The 23,649-nt window shown below is 40.4% G+C and overlaps 2 protein-coding genes across 2 annotated transcripts; both read right to left on the bottom strand.

The window, feature by feature from the left end:
- Positions 1–7,400: 7,400 nt before the first annotated feature.
- LOC109903176 (glutathione-specific gamma-glutamylcyclotransferase 1) lies at positions 7,401–9,085 on the bottom strand. Its single transcript, XM_020499821.2, has 3 exons — positions 8,600–9,085; positions 8,332–8,367; positions 7,401–8,136 (listed from the first exon to the last, which is right to left on the bottom strand). Exons 1-3 carry the CDS (start codon positions 8,771–8,773, stop codon positions 7,771–7,773), a joined length of 576 nt encoding a protein of 191 aa, XP_020355410.1. The 5' UTR covers positions 8,774–9,085; the 3' UTR covers positions 7,401–7,770.
- Positions 9,086–11,968: 2,883 nt separating this feature from the next.
- On the bottom strand, positions 11,969–20,905 carry LOC109904037 (delta-like protein 4). The gene is made up of 11 exons (XM_020501105.2): positions 20,425–20,905; positions 19,991–20,254; positions 19,618–19,675; positions 17,219–17,482; positions 16,536–16,596; positions 16,279–16,409; positions 15,324–15,493; positions 14,779–14,995; positions 13,841–14,591; positions 13,501–13,609; positions 11,969–13,351 (listed from the first exon to the last, which is right to left on the bottom strand). The coding sequence occupies exons 1-11, from the start codon at positions 20,476–20,478 to the stop codon at positions 13,346–13,348; spliced, it is 2,085 nt and encodes a 694-aa protein (XP_020356694.1). The 5' UTR covers positions 20,479–20,905; the 3' UTR covers positions 11,969–13,345.
- Between the last annotated feature and the right edge of the window lie 2,744 nt (positions 20,906–23,649).

Here is a 23,649-nt window from a genome sequence, read left to right as displayed (position 1 = left end):
AGCCACTGACACCTCACAATGCTAGAGCATATGAAAAAGGGCAGGTCTGTTTTGGTAACTGTAATGCTGTGCTCCAAAAGTTAAAGCTACAGTCTGTGATCTGGGAATCTGTACAGTGGTCTTTACAATTCTTGATATAAACACTGATTCTTGAAGAATATACTGTAACATAAATCCCTCATGCACTTACCCTATTATATTACTCTGTTGTTCAACAAGACTTTTAACAAACAATATCTTCATGTGGCATGTGGACATCACTCTCAGTCCTTGCATCTGGAGTGCTGTCTGAATTTGAGAAGGGTTACATTTCCGTAGCCCCATCTCTCAGCTGTTCACCAAAACAAGTGGCAGGGATGCCTTGTCGTTGTTTTTCGTCGCTTTCAGACCGTGTTTACATACTGTACAAGACTGGTTAGTGTGCCATGTAGATCTTAGTATTCCTGCCAACCCCGGTACTCTGGGCATCCATTTAACGGCTGATTAATGGACCTACAGTACGACACCTACATTTAACCTATTACATAACCTTCAGTATGCTGTTGAAGTTAATGGTTCAGGTCACAAGACAGAGTGATCTTAGCTGCAACTCCATTAAACCTGCACTGCAGGATTGTCAGGATGTGCATTCACATAAGGAAATACATGGTTTCTGTACCAAAAATGACAACAATATGTGACTGACAGAACATGTTCAGTGGATGAAACTAATATAGATTTTTTTTGTGAAAACGTGCTTTTCCTCCATGCAGTTTGACTTTGTTGTGCATTGTGGGTTTGATTGAATAAAGTCCAAAGGCACTCTAATGGACCTGTGAGCTGACTATTTCCTGGAATAATATAAATAAAGAATAGCTCACATTTCTCTCCTTTCCTACAGAATGGTTTAGACCAGGGCTCTCCAAGCCTGTCCCTGGAGTGCCCCGCTCATGTAGGTTTTCAATCCAACCCCAATTGTAACTAACCTGATTCACCTTATCAATTAGCTAATTATTAGAATCAGGTGCACTGCATCACAGTTGGAGCGAAAACCTACAGGGCGGTAGCTCTCCAGGAACAGGGTTGGAGAGCCCTGGTCTAGACCATTGACAACTACGTGTATATCTGCATATGGCCAAGTTATATAAAAGTGTGCTAGGGTAAAAAAGTTTATGAGTTTTGGCACATGACCAGGAAACATACTCTTGAGGAATTCATAAACCTTTAGGCATTGGGGTGTCTTTATATATTGAAAATCAGGAGAGAAAAAGGGATTATTTCTAACCCAACCCACTATCCTTTAACAGCACATGATCTACATAGTTGGAATAGATTTTGAATAAGCAGCCTTTACCATTAGAATGAAACATGTGAGACACAATCACATACTCATACTGAATTGGAAAGAACCAGGGTGTCTTGGTAAGAATTCAAGTTAAATGCTATTTAGTTCAGTTGATTAAAAAAGCAAAAGCATTAAAAATCCCTGCTCCTTCAACAACAAAGGCAAATAGACTTCATATAGAAATAGAAAGGATATAGTATCTACAATACATTGAGCAATGCAATAATCTTATTTCCACACAGGGTAAGTATTTGCATGACTCATCTATAACAAAACCCGTTTTTAAAGTCAGACCAGAAACAGGTAAAGGTTAAATATTATGTTTTTTATCCATATTTTCTTCAATCAGCCAGCCTCTTGTCTTCATAGTGAGAAGCCCTAGGAGTAACGTTATCTGCTTTGTAATCAAAGTATACATTAAAGCTGCAATATGTAGCTTTTTGGGCAACCCAACCAAATTCACATAGAAATGTGACTTATAGATATGTCATTACTTTAAAGAAAGTCTAAGAAGTGGTAGATCTTTTCTATGTGCGCAATTTCTATGCTTCCCGATCTTAAGTTGAGTTTTTGGGTCTTGTACTTTAGGTTTTGGACACCAGCTTCAAACAGCTGAAAATACAATATTTTTGGTTAATGAAAAGATATTTCACAGTAGCTTAGATGGTACAATGATTCTCTACACTATACTGGACATTGCTCGCTTTGTCACCTAAACTAAAAATAGGCGAACTGAAAAATAAGGGTAGGGTTGTAAAGAATCGAAGGACCATGAATGTAATAAGAAATCTTAGGTGCTGGCTTATTAAGGCCGGGAGCAATCACTACAGAATGTCCAGTCAGGACAAGGATGAGGTGGATATCCAGGTTAAGGTGAATTTAATGGAAGAAGATGTCCACATTCACACACACACATCTGACCACTCACAGTTCAGATAACTGAGAATCATATCCAGTGAGAACAGACATTAACTATGTGGTCCTGAAAGGAAAGAGGATAAAACATTTTTTATATGAATGACATGGCTATATAAGCTAGCACAGGTAAGTATATAACAGAAAGGGCTATACACTACAGGAGGTATCAGGCCTAGTCACATGGCAATAGACTAAACAGCTTATTAGACTTGTATACTGTACATGAAATTCAGGCAAATGTGCTCAAATAGACATTACAGTAATGTTGAAATGTATACATGTATATAATTACAATGAGCATGAGTGATATACAGTGCCTTGCGAAAGTATTCGGCCCCCTTGAACTTTGCGACGTTTTGCCACATTTCAGGCTTCAAACATAAAGATATAAAACTGTATTTTTTTGTGAAGAATCAACAACAAGTGGGACACAATCATGAAGTGGAACGACATTTATTGGCATTAACTTTTTTAACAAATCAAAAATGGAAAAATTGGGCGTGCAAAATTATTCAGCCCCCTTAAGTTAATACTTTGTAGCGCCACCTTTTGCTGCGATTACAGCTGTAAGTCGCTTGGGGTATGTCTCTATCAGTTTTGCACATCGAGAGACTGACATTTTTTCCCATTCCTCCTTGCAAAACAGCTTGAGCTCAGTGAGGTTGGATCGAGAGCATTTGTGAACAGCAGTTTTCAGTTCTTTCCACAGATTCTCGATTGGATTCAGGTCTGGACTTTGACTTGGCCATTCTAACACCTGGATATGTTTATTTTTGAACCATTCCATTGTAGATTTTGCTTTATGTTTTGGATCATTGTCTTGTTGGAAGACAAATCTCCGTCCCAGTCTCAGGTCTTTTGCAGACTCCATCAGGTTTTCTTCCAGAATGGTCCTGTATTTGGCTCCATCCATCTTCCCATCAATTTTAACCATCTTCCCTGTCCCTGCTGAAGAAAAGCAGGCCCAAACCATGATGCTGCCACCACCATGTTTGACAGTGGGGATGGTGTGTTCAGGGTGATGAGCTGTGTTGCTTTTACGCCAAACATAACATTTTGCATTGTTGCCAAAAAGTTCAATTTTGGTTTCATCTGACCAGAGCACCTTCTTCCACATGTTTGGTGTGTCTCCCAGGTGGCTTGTGGCAAACTTTAAACAACACTTTTCATGGATATCTTTAAGAAATGGCTTTCTTCTTGCCACTCTTCCATAAAGGCCAGATTTGTGCAATATACGACTGATTGTTGTCCTATGGACAGAGTCTCCCACCTCAGCTGTAGATCTCTGCAGTTCATCCAGAGTGATCATGGGCCTCTTGGCTGCATCTCTGATCAGTCTTCTCCTTGTATGAGCTGAAAGTTTAGAGGGACAGCCAGGTCTTGGTAGATTTGCAGTGGTCTGATACTCCTTCCATTTCAATATTATCGCTTGCACAGTGCTCCTTGGGATGTTTAAAGCTTGGGAAATCTTTTTGTATCCAAATCCGGCTTTAAACTTCTTCACAACAGTATCTCGGACCTGCCTGGTGTGTTCCTTGTTCTTCATGATGCTCTCTGCGCTTTTAATGGACCTCTGAGACTATCACAGTGCAGGTGCATTTATACGGAGACTTAATTACACACAGGTGGGATTGTATTTATCATCATTAGTCATTTAGGTCAACATTGGATCATTCAGAGATCCTCACTGAACTTCTGGAGAGAGTTTGCTGCACTGAATGTAAAGGGGCTGAATAATTTTGCACGCCCAATTTTTCAGTTTTTGATTTGTTAAAAAAGTTTGAAATATCCAATAAATGTCGTTCCACTTCATGATTGTGTCCCACTTGTTCTTGATTCTTCACAAAAAAATACAGTTTTATATCTTTATGTTTTAAGCCTGAAATGTGGCAAAAGGTCGCAAAGTTCAAGGCACTGTACAGTACCAGTCAAAAGTTTGGACACCCCTATTCATTCAATGGTTTTTCTTTATTTGTCAAAACTATGAAATAGCATATGGAATCATGTAGTAACCAAAAAAGTGTTAAACAAATCAAAATCTATTTTATATTTGAGATTCTTCAAAGTAGCCACCCTTTGCCTTGATGACATCTTTGCACATTCTTGGCATTCTCTCAACCAGCTTATCTTGGAATTATTTTCCAACATTCTTGAAGGAGTTCCCACATATACTGAGCACTTGTTGGCTGCGTTTCATTCACTCTGCGGTTCAACTCATCCCAAACCATCTCAATCGGGTTGAGTTCGGGTGATTAAGGCTAGGTAATCTGATGCAGCACTCCATCACTCTCATTCTTTGTCAAATAGCCCATACAAAGCCTGAAGGTGTTTTGGGTCATTGTCCTGTTGAAAAACAAATGATAGTCCCACGAAGCGCAATCCAGATGGGATGGCGTAATGCTGCAGAATGCTGTGTTTATTAAGCCATGTTTACTAAGTGTGCCTTGAATTCTAAATAAATCACTGACAGTGTCATCAGAAAAGTACCCCCACACCATCACACCTCCTCCTCCATGCTTCACGGTGTGAATGGACTAAACATCCGTTCACCCACACCGCGTTTCAGAAAGGCACAGAGGTTGGAAACAAAAATCTCCAATTTGGACTCCAGACCAAAGGACAAATTTCCACCGGTCTAAAGTCCATTACTCTTGTTTCTTGGCCCAAGGAAGTCTCTTCTTATTATTGATGTCCTTTAGTAGTGTTTTCTTTGCAGCAATTTGACCATGAAGGCCTGATTCATGCAGTCTCCTCTGAACAGTTGATGTTGAGATGTGTCTGTTACTTGAACTCTGTGAAGCATTTATTTGGGCTGCAAATTCTGAGGCTGGTAACTCTAATGAACTTATCCTCTGCAGCAGAGGTAACTCTGGGTCTTCCTTTCCTGTGGTGGTCCTCATGAGAGCCAGTTTCATCATAGCGCTTGATGGTTTTTGTGACTGCACTCGAAGAAACTTTAAAGTCAAATCAAATCAAATGTATTTATATAGCCCTTCGTACATCAGCTGATATCTCAAAGTGCTGTACAGAAACCCAGCCTAAAACCCCAAACAGCAAGCAATGCAGGTGTAAAAGATCTTGAAATGTTCCATATTGACTGATCTTCATGTCTTAAAGTAATGATGGACTATCATTTCTCTTAGCTTATATGAGCTGTTCTTGCCATAAGATGGACTTGGTATTTTACCAAATAGGGCTATCTTCTGTATACCACCCCTACCTTGTCATAACCCAACTGACTGGATCAAACGCATTATGAAGGAAAACATTTCCACAAATGAACCTTTAACAAGGATCACCTGTTAATTGAAATGCATTCCAAGTGACTACCTCATGAAGCTGGTTGATAGAATGCCAGTGTGTGCAAAGCTGTCATCATGGCAAAGGGTGGCTACTTTCAAGAATCTCAAATATAAAATATATTTTGATTTGTTTAACACTTTTTAGGTTACTACATGATTCCATATGTGTTATTTCAAAGTGTTGATGTCTTCACTATTATTTGACAATCTAGAAAATAGTAAAAATACAGAAAAACCCGAGAATGAGTAGGTGTGTCCAAACTTTTGACTGGTACTGTGTGTTGAATAGAAAATAGCCTAGCACCATAAATGAGCAATGGTATTAAATGGCTAATCACTAACAGTCATGCTTCAGGAAACAGCAGAGGGAGCACCCCCCTATCCACATCGATGGGACCGCAGTGGAGAAGGTGGAAAGCTTCAAGTTCCTCGGCGTACACATCACTGACAAATTGAAATGGTCCACCCACACAGACAGTGTGGTGAAGAAGGCGCAACAGCGCCTCTTCAACTTTGGGAGGCTGAAGAAATTTGGCTTGGCACCTAAAACCCTCACACATTTTACAGATGCACAATTGAGAGCATCCTGTCGGGATGTATCACTGCCTGGTACGGCAACTGCACAGCCCGCAACCGCAGGGCTCTGCAGAGGATGGTGCGGTCTGCCCAACACATCACCGTGGGCAAACTACCTACCCTCCAGGACACCTACAGCACCCGATGTCACAGAAAGGCCAAACAGATCATCAAGGACAACAACCATCCGAGCCACTGCATGTTCACCCCACTATCATCTAGAAAGCGAGGTCAGTACAGGTACATCAAAGCTGGGACCGAGAGACTGAAAAACAGCTTCTATCTCAAGGCCATCAAGCTGCTAAATAGCCTATGTATATAGATGCCCTATATACATAGACTTGAAATCACTGGCCACTTTAATAATGGAACTCTAGTCACTTTAATAATGTTTTGCATTACTCATCTCAGATGTATATACTGTATTCTATGCTATTCTACTGTATCTTAGTCTATGGCACGTCCAAATGGCTATGGCTCGTCCAAATATTTATATATTCTTAATTCCTTTACTTTACATGTGTGTGTATTGTGAATTGTTAGATATTACTTGTTAGATATTACTGCACTGTTGGATCTAGAAACACAAGCATTTTGCTACACCCACAGTAACATCCACTAAACACGTATATGTGACAAATAAAATGTGATTTGATTTAAAATGTCATGCATTCCAATGCAAAATGCTAACGGTAGTGCTAACGCTAGCAGGAGCACGAGCTAGCACACAAGCTCAACACAGAGTAAATTATAAACAAGAAGGCCACAAAACCTCAAATCCTCCTACAGCGTCACATGCAGGTAAGAGCACATTATGAGGTTTCCAATGCCAATTAACACTTCAAATTTAAGAGATGCACTCTATTTCAAATTGTAAACTGGGTGGTTTGAGCCCTGAATGCTGATTGGCTGACAGCCGTGGTATATCAGACCGTATACCACGGGTCTGACAAAACATTTATTTTTACTGTTCTAATTACATTGGTAACCAGTTTATAATAGCAATAAGGCACCTCGGTGGTTTGTGGTATATGGCCAATATAACACAGCTAAGGACTGTATCCAGGCCTTAAGAACAGCCCTTAGGCATGGTATGGTATATTGGCCATATACCACAACCACTCGGGCCTTATTGCATAAATAACCACTGTTTCATGAGCGCCACACTTGAGCATGAGGCAACAGATAGCCTACAGTAACACAAACTAATTCAAATGCTATTTTGTTATTTTCTATAATGACTTTTTCATATTCTAATGTTATCCAGGACCTTCATAAACACAATGAAAATATTATTTATTCATCTGATACCATATATGAAATATATTTATTGGACAGAGTGTTTACACACCAGAGTGTTTACACACCTTGTAGAGAAGCATACTGCACCTTGATTCTAATCTCATTGCCCTTTCAGCTTAAAAAAATGTCAATGTCATGGGCGTTTACTGACAATGGACAACAAAAACAGTGATCATGACATGTTGACCCTTTTTATGAGGTGGAGTGACTCTCACTGTCTTCACATTGTCAGTGTATTCACATTGTCATTGTCTTCACGTTGTTCACATTAGCAAGTAACGTGGCGAGTGTCGTAAGGATTGAGTGTCGTACCGGTGGTCAGATGTGAGTATCCCTGGCCCTGGTAGTTCAGATGACCAGAGCCAGGGCGGCTGCCTCTATGGAGAAGAGATGGTCGTCCTCTACCTCGGGACAGTACAGCCTCATGAACTCAGCCAGGCGGAGGAGGTACTCTATGTTGTGGCCCGTGTTGCCTCTGCAGATGGTAATCTGAGCAGCTATCTCTGTGGGAGTGGCAGGCCCGAGGTATATGGGGTTGTCAGAGGTGGCAATGTAGACCAGGGCAAGCAGGGACCCTTGGTACTTCTCTCTGGGAGTGAACTCCACCATCTTGGTGACGTAGCCCCCCAGCACAGCCTCTCTCACATTCAGGTACTGCAGAGACTCCTCCATCTGAGAGTCAGTGACCTCGTAGGCTACCCCCCAAGTGCAAGCCTGCAGCGAGAAGAAGAGGTGGATGTTAGACTGGGACAGGATTTCAACTTCAAGTTCTGTTTATCAACATGATGGACTATGCCAGTGTCAATATATTTTGCAACATACAGTACAGGACTTATTCGTGGTAGACAGGATCAAATCAAATGTTAGCTGTAGGTGTGTTGTGGGTTGTTTTGAAATAAGGCCACTCACATCTTGATCTTCCACCAAAGTTACCACTCTACCTGGCTGTGGACAGGATGAGGATAAATGCACAGTCAGCATTTTTAACCATTTCATTTCCAGTTATACTACACTGACATTTCCATATCCAAAATGTTTGACTTACAAATCAAACTTTTTTATTTGACTTTTCATTGGACTTCCCACTTTCTGAAGCTTGATCTGAGATAAGATCATATTTTGTTAATCTACAGCAGCAGCAAATACATGAATTGCATTTCTGAAGGAAAAGGCTTACCACGTCTTTGTCTCCTCGATGGAAATTGTCCCCATGCCAGAAGCGTCGACTATATCCTTCAATATAACCGACTTTGCTCCTCTTGTATTTGAAGTCTGGTTTCCAGACTAAGGAGCCATATCCGAATATCCACAGGCTGGGTTTTTCTGATGTGGTACTAGCCAGAAGCTTCATTATGGTTCGTTAGGGTTGAGGTACGATGTAGATGTAAAGTGTTGCCTATATTCTTCTGTCAATAAATAACTGTTCTAAGATGTTACCGATGCAGCTCATTTTTTGCAGATGCGTTCCCGAAGCATGAGACTTTTCAAACCTATTCGCTATAAAAGCCTATCATCGCCTTTGACATTTCTTCTTAGGAGTCTTGACTAGTCTTGCTGATTCGTAATAAGCCTATTATAGCCTACCCCTAGGTGTCGATAACATGTGAAAGAAGTGATGCATAGGCCTACAATACGTTTTGGTGTGTCGGACAATGTAACGTTAAAGTACTAGCCTACTGCTTCATTATCTTGGTTTACTGACACGTGTATTTGTTGTGTCCGGACGTCAGAACAAGGCGTTTCTGACCAATGATATCATATAATAGATCGTACTATAAGTACAACCCTACCAAATCCGAATCCTTTTCGGGAGCAAAACATTTATAGGAATCCAACTTTCGAATTAATGTTACAATGTTGCGACATTGTATCTCACGATTGAACAGACTCTGACAACCACAACCACCACTTGAAGTAATATACAATATGAGAGATCTGTACTGTCTGAACCTATGCCAACTTTGATTTTGAGCATCAACTGTTCTGATAAGAAAGGGGATTTATTAAGTGTGTAATTTAGTCTTCACTCGAGGTGCCACTTGAAGTAATGTACAATGTACTGTAAATGCAATCTTGAAGGTATTTGATTTACTGAAAATGGTGTCTAATAATCATGAGTCACATAAAAGAAACAGAAAAATAGATTAGTTAATTCATTCATTCCTTCTTCCATCCATTCATTGTATGTCAGAAGATATTGTGTGTACCACATTATCAGAAATGACAAGTTATTTTTGCCCCATTCACAGGATTTTGAAACCTTATGTTTGAACATTATGCTCGCTGGTTAGACGTAGATTGACAGTTTCACTGGCTGTCCAATGTCCAAACTTGTGAGTTGAAATAAGTATATCCTTTAAAAATGCTTTGCTTGAGATCTTGCAATTCCTCCATGGACGTTGTTGGTGATAGTAGTGTATGTGAAAAATCAGTGTTTACTCACTTTGAAGTACTCTTTGGTATATCCTTTCTTGCCTTGTTGCTCTGCACAGTCAGGAAAGTAAGGAAAGCAGCAATCCTGTCTATTTTTAATCCTGTGTGAAAATGGATCTCTCTTTATTTCATTTAGAGTCATATAGTCTGATATTGCAGCAGCAGCAGCAGCTAACGAAATTGGATATACATAGAAGCATTAGTTTTCAGAATAAGATCCAAGCATTGTATTTTTTTAAATCATATTTTTATTCATATTTATTCTTACTCCACATACAAACGTATACACATACGAGCAACAATTTACAGACGCACACACAATGACTACATCTCATCTGCCCAGACCCGCATATGCTCACACCCCCATCCTTAGTGCCTGCATCATTGCTTTCCACTTGGCCTTAAATTGTGTCAATTAGTTTTTCTCAGTCTTTATTTTGTTATGCAACTTTTATTACATTTAATGATTTAACCTTTATTTAACTAGGCCGCCCATTGCTATTTCAATAATAAATCATTCGATTTTTCCATTCTGTTTATTGATTTCCACGTTTTTAGTATACGTTTTTTCAAGATGAGAAGAGAACCGTCCAGCCCATCGGGTATCTCACTACACCACCATATGCCTAGAAATGTGCAGACAGACGGATTAAAGGTACATTTACATTGATATACTTCTGACAGCCAATTTTATTGCTCCCCCCACAAATGACGGGCTTTATAGTGCCCCCATGTGGACTTTATAGGGTTGCCATAAAGATCCAAGCATCGTAAAGCCCACTAAATGTCTGTTCTCTTCGTAGGTGCCTCTCTAGCACCCTATACATTTGTATCATACATGGTCAATGAATGACTCTTAAGCAGGCGATTTACCTTCAGCCTCATTGGCCTCTGGCTAGGACAATTATGTTTTGGTCCAATGACAACACAGTCTGATAATGGTATTCAATGTACTATATTTGATATCATCACAAAATCATAACATATAGAATACTTCCCATGCTTTGCAGATGCCATTTATTATTTGACAAAATTGTTTGTTATGACATTAATTCTTAAAGTCTCTAGTTAAGTATTTAAAGACATTTTGGAAGTAACTTTAAATGTTTTGTTAAGTGTGTAAAAATGTACATTTCAGTCTGTCTCATTTTGAATGTCCTTCCATGTAAGGTGTAATGCCCCCAAGTGTTAATCAATAACATTACAAAAGGAAAGGAAACTGGCATGTATTTTTTAAATGTAGATGTCATTCTCATTGGTGGAGCTTTGTAAAGCAGTCATTCACTGTGTTTGTTCTTTATAGGCCTTCTAAGATTTTTTTGATGAATAAATACCTTTTATAGTCAAGCATCGGATACTTGTGAAATACATAGCAATTGATCATGTTTGTAACCGTGAAGACGTTTCATAACAGATGCGTGAGACAAGTTTGCCGTTATCCTGTGCATTATAATCCGACGGGAAGCAGGAAATGATGTCACTTGGCCACGAACAGGATGCTTTTATTATAACACAATGAAAATACATGACTATGTGGTAGATGTCTGAAAAGGTTGTAAAATGGGACAGAATATGTGGAAAAGTCAAACGTGTGGGTGTTAGTTGTTGTGACAAAATAATTAATCAAACTAATAAATATAATACTAGAAATGGATAATCAGGTGGTTTTCCAGTAGATATGTTATAGTCATTTAATGTGTGTGTGTGTGTGTAAAAGCAAGCATGTGATAGCCTACATGTCTTGTTGGGGAGATCAGGACTGGCCAAGGTGTTGTGTTGGCTTTAACACCCCTTCAAGGCTGCTGGTAACTTGCCACTGGACTCTTGGGGCCTTATTTTCTGCATTCATGCTTACAGTAGTTAGAGAGGCATATGATGATTTTCCCAGTGATGTAGGGTCACACCCTAAAGTATCTGCCTGGTTTGGTAGCCTCTTTTCTAGATTGTGCCTCCTCCTTGTCTCAGTATTGTAGCTTATGGGGCAGACATCCAAGGAAACAGCTTGAAATGTGAAGTCAGTTGAAAGCGACATGGATGCTTAACAACAAGGGGCATAGTGAGATTGGTGTTCTTTTTGAGGAAAAACTTGCATACAAATACTGACTAATCTGTGTACCGTACTTTAACATGACATGTTTTAATATATAACTTTGTCCATATTTCTCACATTGCTGTCACATACAAAACTGTCCACTGAATGATTGTGAGCACATTGATTTAACATCACATTGACACGCATGCCTCTCACCACTGCGATTGTTATAACTGCTACAAGGTCATACATCATCTAGACAATGAAGCCATTTCCACAACAGGTGGTGGATTTCAACTGAAGGTTCTTGATCATTCCAATATCTAGGCAAATTTATAGCTTTATAGTTGACCAATTATACTCAACATGAAACCAACAAACAACAGTGTACCAGATATTTTTTCATTGTTTTAAAAAACAACAATCACAACAACATTAAAAAATAAATTCTACTTTTTGGGCATCAAATAAAAAAACTGTTGTACAGAGACTTCTACATTTATAAATATACATTATATACAAAATATTCTTATAAAACATAGAAAGACCAGTGCTTTGAAATATTTAAATAACTAGTGAAATACTAATCTTAAAAATAACATTATTGGTTCAGTGAAGTCAATTCTAATTAAAGGCGTCCTTGGTATGATAGTCACTTTTTTTTTTTTTTTTGTCTTCATTTCTGGGCAATGCTGCATAATAACAAGTAAATATTGCTTCTTCTTGAATACCCCTGGCACTGCATTGTGTATCGCATCAGTTTTTTTCTCTTAAATTTTCCCTTCATTTTTTTGTTGTGCACTGGATCCAAGAAGAAGCTGGGCACCAATTTAGCTCTTTAACCCATACTTAAGGCTCTATGATTCGGGATGCATACATTATTTATCAACGTTTTTTTTTTAAATTAAAAAATCATTTACAAACTTGACATAGGCCTTGGGTCTCAAATATTCTCATAAAATGAACCGTTTCCAGACGTTTTTATTCTCTCCTTGAAAGTTTATGAAACAAAGTCTGCCTTATTATATAGCACTTCACCAGGGTAGAGAAATGGAAGTAGCTGGCTCCTTCCATAGGCTTGTTGGCAGTAAGTTGATTGGTTGGTTGCTGATTATCACAATAAGTTGGAGTATCTCCAGACAGAGCCCTCTCATCCTGCAGATGGGCATGCTGGTATTAACACAGGCCTGTATCCCATGGATATAGTGGGACGTTCTGTCAACGGGCTGAATCTGTCAGTACACACTGAGGGTGAAATGTCCAAAAGCCCACATTATTTCTCTATTACAGTGTGTTCAGTCCTTACATTTTATTGCATTCATAGAGCACACAGGATCGGTCCAGTTGTCAAGTTTTCAAGAGCAGCAATTTGCAGTTAAATTAAATCCCATCTATTTCTACACCTGTAAACAGTCCAGAAGATATCCATTCTTCAGAATGTCTGATACCATCTATGTATTATACCTAGGAGAAGAAATAAAGGAAACCAGTTGAATCATTGGAGCAATGTAATGGAAACCTCAACTTTTGCATTGCTGATTGATGACTGTTAATGACATAGTGTCAAGAGTTGCAGGAACATGTTCAGACGAAATGTGAAAATAAAAGCTTACCTCAGTTGCTATGACGCATTCATTCTTCTCCTCTGCTATCACAAACACAGACTGGTACATTGAATCTCTTGGAGAACATATCGTTGATATCCTACACTCTGGCCTTTCGCTGTAAATGAAAAGTAAAACATGTCAACACTCAAGCACAAATTAAAAACCACTGTCATTTATCAAACACTGGAGAATAGGAAGTAGGACCAAATCTATCCAGGTTGTCATCTGCAAGCAGCATTTCAACTCACTAGGCACACACTGGTTTGAATCAACGTTATTTCCATGTCATTTCAGTACAAACTTGGAATAGACGTTGAATTGTCGTCTGTCCCCAATGGGAACTTACCTGTACTTTCTAGTCAATGGCATTTTCTCCTCTATCATCTTTTTACAGTTCTCATCTTTACCCTCTTCTGATGGTTCATCCTTGTACTCCTTGGAGGTTTTGTAGTCCAAGTGGTAGTTGATGTGTTTGTGGTTTTGGGACTTCTCCCTGAGACAATCCACCTCCAGGTCCAGCTCCACCTTTTTGTTGGTGTTCTTCAGCTGCAGGTCAGAAATTAGGTTCTCCTTCTGGACGTCTGATAGGTTGTTCATGGACTCTGAGTCCTTCTTCCTCTTCCTCTGCTGCTGGATGTGGCGCAGGACCATGGCCACCATGCAGATCAGCACCAGGAGCACCACCATGCCCACACCCAGACTGATGGCTGCCCAGTGGAGCTTGTCCAGGGGCTCTCTGACGCGGCTGGGGCTGGGGCTCGGGGGGATGAGTAAAGGCACATCGTAGTACTGGCACTGGGGGCCACTGAAGTGGGCTGGGCAGATGCAGGCAGCAGGCTGGCCTTTGGCCCCTTCGGTACAGGTCCCACTGTTCAGGCAGGGTTTGGGGGCACAGCGGTCAGTGGGCTTGTCACAGTTGCGGCCGGTGTAGCCCAGGGGGCAGATACAGGTGTAGTCGTTGATGCGGTCCATGCAGCTGGCTCCGTTGGCGCAGGGGTTCATGGAACACTCGTTGATGTTGATCTCACAGCGTGGGCCAGTGAAGCCTGAGCGGCAGCTGCACCAACGTGTGGTGCCGTGGATAACACAACGTCCACCTGAATAGAGCAGACCAGTGTTATCAGCGCACATCACAACCACTTTAAGTTAGCTCTAATGTAGATGTCTCTAGAGAGAACATTCCAAATGGATCTGTTTGAGTAAGTGCTCTTAACTGACAGTGTACAAAATAAATCAAAGACAGTTCTTGTTATTGAGATACAGAGAGTGGAAACTATCACATACCATTTGTACAGGGCAGGGAGGTGCATTTGTCCACTTTCTTCTCACAATTGAGTCCAGTGAAGCCCCCTGGGCACTCGCACATGTAGCTCCGCCCGTTGTCCCTTTCTCTGCAATTCCCATGGAAGCAGGGTGAATCGGCACAAGTTAGCATTCTGTGCTCGCAGTGCGTCCCCTCGTACCCATGCGTGCATGCACACCTATAGCCGTTCTCAAGGTCCTGTGGGCCACAGAGAGTCAGAGGTTATCACAGCCCACTGTCATAGGAAACAATTCCAGCAAAGATCACTGTACTGTAGGTTTGTTGCTGTGCATCTCATTTCGATGCCTTTGCGACTTCACGTTATTATCTCATCATGCCACCTTTGCCCCAGTTTGAATGACATTCATTAACAGGAGAGAGAGTGAACTGGGTCAACGATCTGGCTATTGCTCTGTCTGTTGCATTTTTCTATACTGGCCCAGAGACATGGATAGAGGAAAAACAAAAACAGGAAAGCCTGTGTGTGCTGTATGTTGTGGGAAACGGATAGGCTTTCCGGGCTTACCAAGCACAGGCCTCCATTCCGACAGGGCTGGCTGTCGCACTCCCTGACCTCTCTGTCACACGTGTCCCCTGTGAAGCCCGGCTGGCAGGTACAGGTGTAGCTCCCCTGGCCCGTGTTCATACAGGTGGCCCCGTTACGACACGGCTTGTGATGGGTACAATAGTTCAGATCTGTGGACAAATGCAGTGATGGAAAAAGTACCCAATTGTCATACTTGAGTAAAAGTAAAGATACCTTAATAAAAAATTACTGAAGTAAAAGTGAGTCACCCAGCAAAATACTACTTGGTTTTAAATATACTTAAGTATCACAAGTAAATTGAATTGCTCAAATGTGCTTACATATCAAAAGTAAACATAAAAGTATAAACCATTTCAAATTCCTTATATTAAGCAAGCCAGACAGCACATTTAAAAAAAATGTATTGGCGGATATCCAGGGGTACACTCCAACACTCAGACATAATTTACAAACAACGCATTTGTGTTTAGTGAGTCCGCCAGATCAGGGGCAGTAGGGATGACCAGGGATGTTCTCTTGATAAGTGTATGAAATTGACAATTTTCCTGTCAAAATGTAGCAAGTACTTTTGGGTGTCAGGAAAAATGTATGGAGTAAAAAGTACATGATTTTCTTTAGGAATGTAGTGAAGTAAAAGTAAAAGTTGTAAAAAATATAAATAGTAAAGTAAAGTACAGATACCCCAAAGAAGTACTTAAGTAGTACTTCAAAGTATTTTTACTTAAGTACTTTACACCACTGGACAAATGTTTATATGAAAAACAGTTACTCCCCGCCACTCTTCTCCTTTCATAATCAGAATGCCTGATGACTCTTGTTCTTGCAATATCATAGGAACATGTCATATTTCTACCGTCATAAAGGATGTCCTGTGTTTTCTGCTGTACTTCTGTATTGTTTCACAGCAGAACCCAGAGGAGCCTGAGACACTGACCTTGGTCACAGAGGAGGCCCCCCCAGCCCTCTTTGCAGGTGCACTGCCAGGGCTGCTGACAGGTGCCGTGTTTACAGGACGGATGTCTCTTACACTCATCGCAGAAGGTTCCCTGCCAGCCCTCTCTGCATCTGTCACAGAAAAAACACAATACTTTCAGCACTGTGTGCATACACACATGCAGGCATATATACATGCAGGCAAGCATGCATGTAAACACACACACACACACACTAAAATGACTATTGTATACTTACACACAGTCTCCTGGCCTTGAGCAATTTCCATTGTTTTTGCTGCACCCTTTGAGGCAAATTGCTGCATATAAAATTGAGACAAAACATGAACTTCATTTTTTTGTCAACTCATTCAACAATACATCATAAACTTCTGGTTTGGGATTAGGAATTACATTTCCACTGTTGTAGCATCAAACCTGTTACCTGTCTATTTATAAAGAAACCTTAATTTGCTGCTTCTGTGTTGTGTTGTATGTGACATTGATTTTGCATGGTTACAAGACTAGTGTTTAATGGCTGGTTAAGCCTGAGCAGATGCTTGCTCTCAAAAGAGGACAGCTGCCCCATTGTTGTCCGTAGGCTGTTAGAACCCTGTTTGCAGCTGCTGCCCTCCCGCTCAACAAAATAGACCTCAATTTAGTGGCGCGTGGCAGATAATAATGCTGCGATTAACTCGGCGTGTGCTGCTCTTCCAGAACGCTACCCAGGATTATTCTACCCACGTGGCCAAAATGGTAAGATATCTAGGGATGAAGGGGTTGGGTTGGGAGGGAGCTACAGTTTTTATTCGCTCATCCTTGCCACTCCAAAATACACGATAGAACCCATTTTGCAAATAGGTCTAATTTGAGAAATATCATTTTACTACATAATGTGAAAAATCTTCAGAAACCCAGAACATTTCACTCTTGATTGCTTACGTTCTTCGCAGTATTCTCCCTTCCAGCCCGGTAGACATGATATTTGCCCTTCAGGGTTGCAGGTGTAGTGGCCAAAGCGGTCATCTCTTGGAGCACATATTTTGGAACAACTGTCCCCGTAGTAATTTTCAATGCAGATGAACCGGTATGAGTACCTTAACTCCGTCTGACCCCCACTCTGCACATCCTGTGACCACTCATTCCCTACTTCCAACTTTCTTTGGATGGAAAAATAACTCATCAATAAGGCAGGGTTGTTTGTATCTGCGGGGATAGAGAAGAAAACAAATCCGTCAAGATAGTGTGGCATAACGTTCTTTTTTCATTGCCTTATCAAATAGGTATCATTGCATGCATACAGTCTATGCTTGTTAAAAAGGTCAAAACAAACAATGCACATTGTTGTCTTGAATAATTTATCTCTATAAGATATACAGAAAGTAAATTTAATGCAAGTTTTCAGTTTATGATATACACTACATGACCAAAAGTATGTGGACGCCTGCTCCTCAAACATCTCATTCCAAAATCATGGGCCTTGATATGGAGTTGGTCCCCTCTTTGCTGCTATAACAACCTCCACTCTTCTGGGAAGGCCTTCCACTAGATGTTGGAACATTGCTGTGGAGACTTGCTTCCATTAAGCCACGAGCATTACTGAGGTTGAGCACTGATGTTGGGCAATTAGGCCTGGCTCGCAGTCAGCGTTCCAATTCATCCCAAAGGTGCTAGATGGGGTTGAGGTCAGGGTTCTGGGCAGGCCAGTCAAGTTCTTCCACATCGATCTCAACAAATAATTTCTGTATGGACCTCGTTTTGTGCATGGGGGCATTGTCATGCTGGAACAGGAAAGGGCCTTCCCCAAACTGTTACCACAGAGCTGGAAGCACAGCATCGTCTAGAATGTCGTTGTATGCTGTAGCGTTAAGATTTCCCTTCACTGGAACTAAGGGGCCTAGCCAAAACTGTGAAAAACAGCCCCCTGACCATTATTCCTCCTCCATCAAACTTTACGGTTGGCACTATGCATTGGTGCAGGTAGCGCTCTAATGGCATGCACCAAACCCAGATTAATCCGTCGGACTGCCAGGTGGTGAAGCGTGATTCATCACTCCAGAGAACAGGTTTCCACTGCTCCAAAGTCCAATGGCGGCGAACTTTACACCACTACAGCCGACGCTTGGCATTGCGCATGGTGATCTTAGGCTTGTGTGCGGCTGCTCAGCCATGGAAACCCATTCCATGAAGCTCCTGACGAACAGTTCTTGTGCTGACATTGCTTCCAGAGGCAGTTTGGGACTCAGTAGTGAGTGTTGCAACCGAGGACAGGTGGTCTCGTTCTGTGAGCTTGTGTGACCTACCATTTCGCAGCTGAGCCATTGTTGCTTCTCAATGTTTCCACTTCACAATAACAGCACTTGCAGTTGACTGGGGCAACTCTAGCAGGGCAGAAATTTGACGAACTGACTTGTTGTAAAGGTGGCATCCCATGACGATGCCATGTTGAAAGTCACTGAGCTCTTCAGTAAGGCCATTCTTCTGCAACGGGTGTGGCTGAAATAGCCGAATCCACTAATTTGAAGGTGTGTCCACATACTTTGTATATATGGTTCATCAAGGCCTGTGCGCTATTCTTCCAAATGGTTTAAGTGTACTATGATTGAAATGTCCTATTCCTTTTTGTCAGCAAAACATGTTCAACCCATTATTCCCCTTCCAAAGGGAGCAAAAAGGTGTAAAATACAGGAAAGGCCGTCAGAGGCTTTTGGCAAGGTTTAGATATCCTCACTTAAGACTTGCACACTTTCCCACGCTTAAAATAAACCAAAGGAAGTGCGATTGTGTTGAAGACAGAGCATAAAAGAAGTGCTCTGTTGCACGTAACTCATCCTGACACATGGACATCAACACGTTCACATTTCCAAGTTTTATGTAACTGCAAAATGTCTGTATAAATTGCATGTATTTATACTACTTAATTATATCATTCTAGTGCGTAGGGCAGGGGTAGGCAACTAGATCCAGCCGTGGGGCGATTTTTGTCGGTCTCAGCCCAAAAAGAGATTGTATTTGAAAATAACAATCATTTTATACCTTGATTACAGTGAGACACTATCACATATGTCTCTTTTTTTATTTGTAGAAACACTTGGGATCATATTTCCTAAATTAAACTAATTCTAGCTGAATTCCTGGTGATTTTACAGTATTTTTTGACCAAAAACTAAAATAATAGTCCTATTTTTTTTTTTTTTTTTTTTACAAGGAACTTTGGGGAGCAAAACAAATTGGTTTTGGCACGAAGGTCGCCTGTTGTCGACCCATGGCATAGGGAGCATTTTTCAAACATCTGTAACAGTGCTTCCTAGCGGTGGTCATGTATGGCGCGCCCTACTCACCTTCAGGTAGATCCGCTGAAGGAGAATACCATGCTTCAATGATTAGAGAAAACGAACCCTAGAAGGACATGTGGAAAAAAATAAGGGTGTACCTTTTAAACTATTTAATGTGTACAGATGCACATCTTTTTGTTACTTAAAAAATATATCAATTGAACGATATGTGTAGACTAGGCTAATAACATGTAATGAAATCTAATATACTCTTGTTTCATATTATACACATCCATATCGGATAGTGCAGTCCTTGGATTTATGCTTATGGACGCTCTTCACCACCTATCTCATTGCAAACACCGTTGTTCCATGCATCAATAGGCAGATACTGTATATTCTCAACCACTTCAATTATAGGCAGTGCATAACGTCTTACCGGCCATGCAAAGTGGGTGAGTGGCAGGCGAATAGGTTTAGTGAACGTGCCGTCCTCCATGACGCTGAACGAGTTGTTGCCTAGTACAGGTGTAACGACACTGCCGAAGTAGCAGTCACCTGGTGACACTATCGTCTGGTAGTTCTTCAAGCAAACTCTGAAAAAAGTTCTACAGGTTGGACTGCAAGCTACGCCGTTTGCCAGCAAACTTCTATTATTCTGAAACTGATGAAGATCAAGCTCGAATACACCAGATCCCAGCACCTAAAGGAGGATAATCAATTAATGCATATAAAACAATATTGCTTTGCAAACATTTACATTATGAATTATTCTAGGCGTATTATATGATATTTTATTGTGCATTACAACACTATTGCTGTGTCAACATTCAGGCATGAACGATTCCAAAAATAGTTTAACTGTAAAATTACCTGCGTAAAAATCGTTATAACAATTGCGATGATAAAGGTAAACCAAGTTGCCATTCTTTTCCACAGATCGGTTCGTATCCTTTGAAAAATAACCTGTTCTCATCAGAGAGCTGCTATTCCAAGCAGTGATGGGATGATGAGGAAATATTAAATTAGGAAAAGGGAAATAAATCCTTCTTCAAAACCCTTTTGGACTAAACCCAGCTCCGCAATCCAATACGCGCAGAAGTTGAGAAACCTTTTTATCCAGACAGTGAGATGCAGGTTAAACGCATAACAGTAACGTCAATATCCACAGTTTAGTCATCCTTCTGTCTTTACCATGACCTTCCATCATGATCCTGCTGAAAAAGTGCTTTCTCTTGGCGTGATGCAACTCTTGCGCTTTGCTTATACAGAAACACGCTTCTGGTGGCGCCAATATTGTTGTGAAAATGTGGCAGTACATCAGTCACAAAGCAGACTGTTTCTTAATGAAGGGTGTTTGATGTCTCGCTTACATTATATACTTGTGTACTTATTATGAATACTGTTAATCAATAAACGCCGCCCCTTCCCTTCCCGAGCCTATTGCAACCAACCCTCATGTCACATTTTGCAACATCATATCATAGGAAAACGTCATCATGACACGTTTTTCCAAAATATATTTCAATTGGTCATGCTCCCAGCAGGCTTTGTGGTGCCAATGGGAAGAGATGAGCATCTACCAATTGACACTTATTTTAATACATGGAATTCAATGGGAAAAGCTGTGTCACATGGTTGATGCTTTTGTCAATACATTACGGTCAATGGGAAACTTGTCAATGGTAAAATATGAGTGTCAACCAATGAACGCTTATGTCAATACATTTCAAGTCAATTGGAAAAGATGAGCATTAACAAATTGATGCTTATGTCAATACATTGCATTCAATGTGAAAATACAAGTGTCACATGGTTGATGCTTGTGTCATTACATTGTAGTCAATTGGAAAAGATGGGTGTCAACCATTTTTACATTTATAAAGGTACAGACTCAGAGCTTCAAAATTGTATATCATACACTGCAGTTGGGGGAAACATGGGGGAATTATGTTTCTTTGAAATTTGATAAACTTGTTATCCCACTTTGGAGAAAAGTAGGATAAAATGCCCTTGAATGATTTTCACACTTTCTCGAGCACTCTTCTTTGTTTACACCCCTATTCATTATTGTTCACAACCTCTTATGCCTCAGCCACACCAATCTCTTTAAGAATTTACATGTGGACTACTTTTCAAAAGTTTTGGGTCACTTAGAAAGGTCCTTGTTTTTGAAAGAAAAGCAAAACAAATTGTGCATTAAAATAACATCAAATTGATCAGAAATACAGTGTAGACATTGTCAATATTGTAAATGACTATTGTAGCTGGAAATTTATGATTTTTAATGGAATATCAACATAGGCATACAGAGGCACATTATCAGCAACCATCAATCCTGTGTTCCAATGGCACATTGTGTTAGCTAATCCAAGTTTATCATTTTAAAAGGCTAATTGATCATTAGAAAACCCTTTTGAAATTATTTTAGTACAGCTGAAAACTGTTGTTCTGATTAAAGAAGCAATAAAACTGGCCTTCTTTAGACTAGTTGAGTGTCTGGAGCATCAGCATTTGTGGGTTCGATTACAGACTCAAAATGGCCAGAAACAAAGATCTTTCTTCTGAAACTCGTCAGTCTATTCTTGTTCTGAGAAATGAAGGCTATTCCATGTGATAAATATTTTAATGGACAAAAAGTGTGCTTTTCTTTCAAAACAAGGACACAAAACTTTTGAATGGTAGTGTATATATACAGTATATATATATACAGTATAAATACTATATATATATATATATATATATATATATATATATATATCTTGTTATTTTGGTGTATAGAGGGAACATCAGTTACTCTTAAAGTATTTGGTTGTCCAATATATGAATGTGGCTCAAGGTCTCAGTTTGTCAACCCTTTAAGCCCAATGTTATGTTTTTGCAACACATACAAAACTACCTCTAGCTCTGACACAGAATATTTGTTTCTCAATTACATTTTTTCTACATCTTAAAGAAGACAGGAAAAAATATTTACTTGTATGGATGGCCTACAACAAATACTTGTGTAGGTTACTATGGTCTCTGTGGACAAGTTAAGGTTTCAGAGGCTACTGATGCCACAATAACCCTACCAACACACTACAAATACTACTGAGAGATGCATCTGGAGCTAAAGAGATGCATTATGTAGAGTTGGACATTAGTTTTGAGTTTAGGACCTGTACAGGATGCAATTTAGGAAGTGTTGCATTTTTACAATGTTGGATTAAAAATCTCCAGGAACATGGGGCTCCTTACCGGCCTTAACATTACTTTGTTTTTATAGGTGGTTGAGTATAGTTGTCAACCAAAGCAGCAATACAAATTAAATTGGATCTGAATAAAGGAGTCTACCCACAGCCCTCGTGCTACCTCTGCTTATCTCTATCGCTAACCCTAGCTTCATGTTCACTTCCGGCTCAACCCTAAAATGTGTCTAAAACTTGCTTCATTTGCATATCTTGGCTCAACCCTAACCATATCCCTAGCCCTAACTTCTTGTCCACATCCCAGCTCAACCTTAACTCCAACCTCCACCCTAACCTTTAGGCTAGGGTTAGAGTTAGGGTTGAGCTGAGCCAAGATGTTGAAGGTAGGGTTGAGCCAAGATGTGGAAACGAAGTTAGGGTTATGGCTAGGGTTGAGGTTAGAGTAAAGTTTGAGCCAGGATGTGGCCATTAAGCTGGGTTAGGGTTAGGTTTGAGCCAGGAGTGGAAATAAGGCTAGTCATTTAGGACCATGCTGGTCATTTATGAACATTTGAACATCTTGGCCATGCTCTGTTATAATCTCCACCCAGCACAGCCAGAAGAGGACTGGCCACCCCACATAGCCTGATTCCTCTCTAGGTTTCTTCCTAGGTTTTGGCCTTTCTAGGGAGTTTTTCCTAGCCACCGTGCTTCTACACCTGCATTGCTTGCTGTTTGGGGTTTTAGGCTGGGTTTCTGTACAGCACTTTGAGATATCAGCTGATGTACGAAGGGCTATATAAATACATTTGATTTGATTTTGATTTGGTTTATAGTTGTGCTGCGATGTGGACATTAATCTATGGTTAGGGTTAGGGTTAGGGATGAGCAGGGAATGGATATGAAGCTAGGGTTAGACTTACGGTTG

This window comes from Oncorhynchus kisutch, linkage group LG14 (assembly GCF_002021735.2).
Source record: "Oncorhynchus kisutch isolate 150728-3 linkage group LG14, Okis_V2, whole genome shotgun sequence".
Lineage (NCBI taxonomy): Eukaryota > Metazoa > Chordata > Actinopteri > Salmoniformes > Salmonidae > Oncorhynchus > Oncorhynchus kisutch.
The sequence above is the reverse complement of the archived record's forward strand: the minus strand, read 5'-3'. Positions and strand labels throughout refer to the sequence as shown.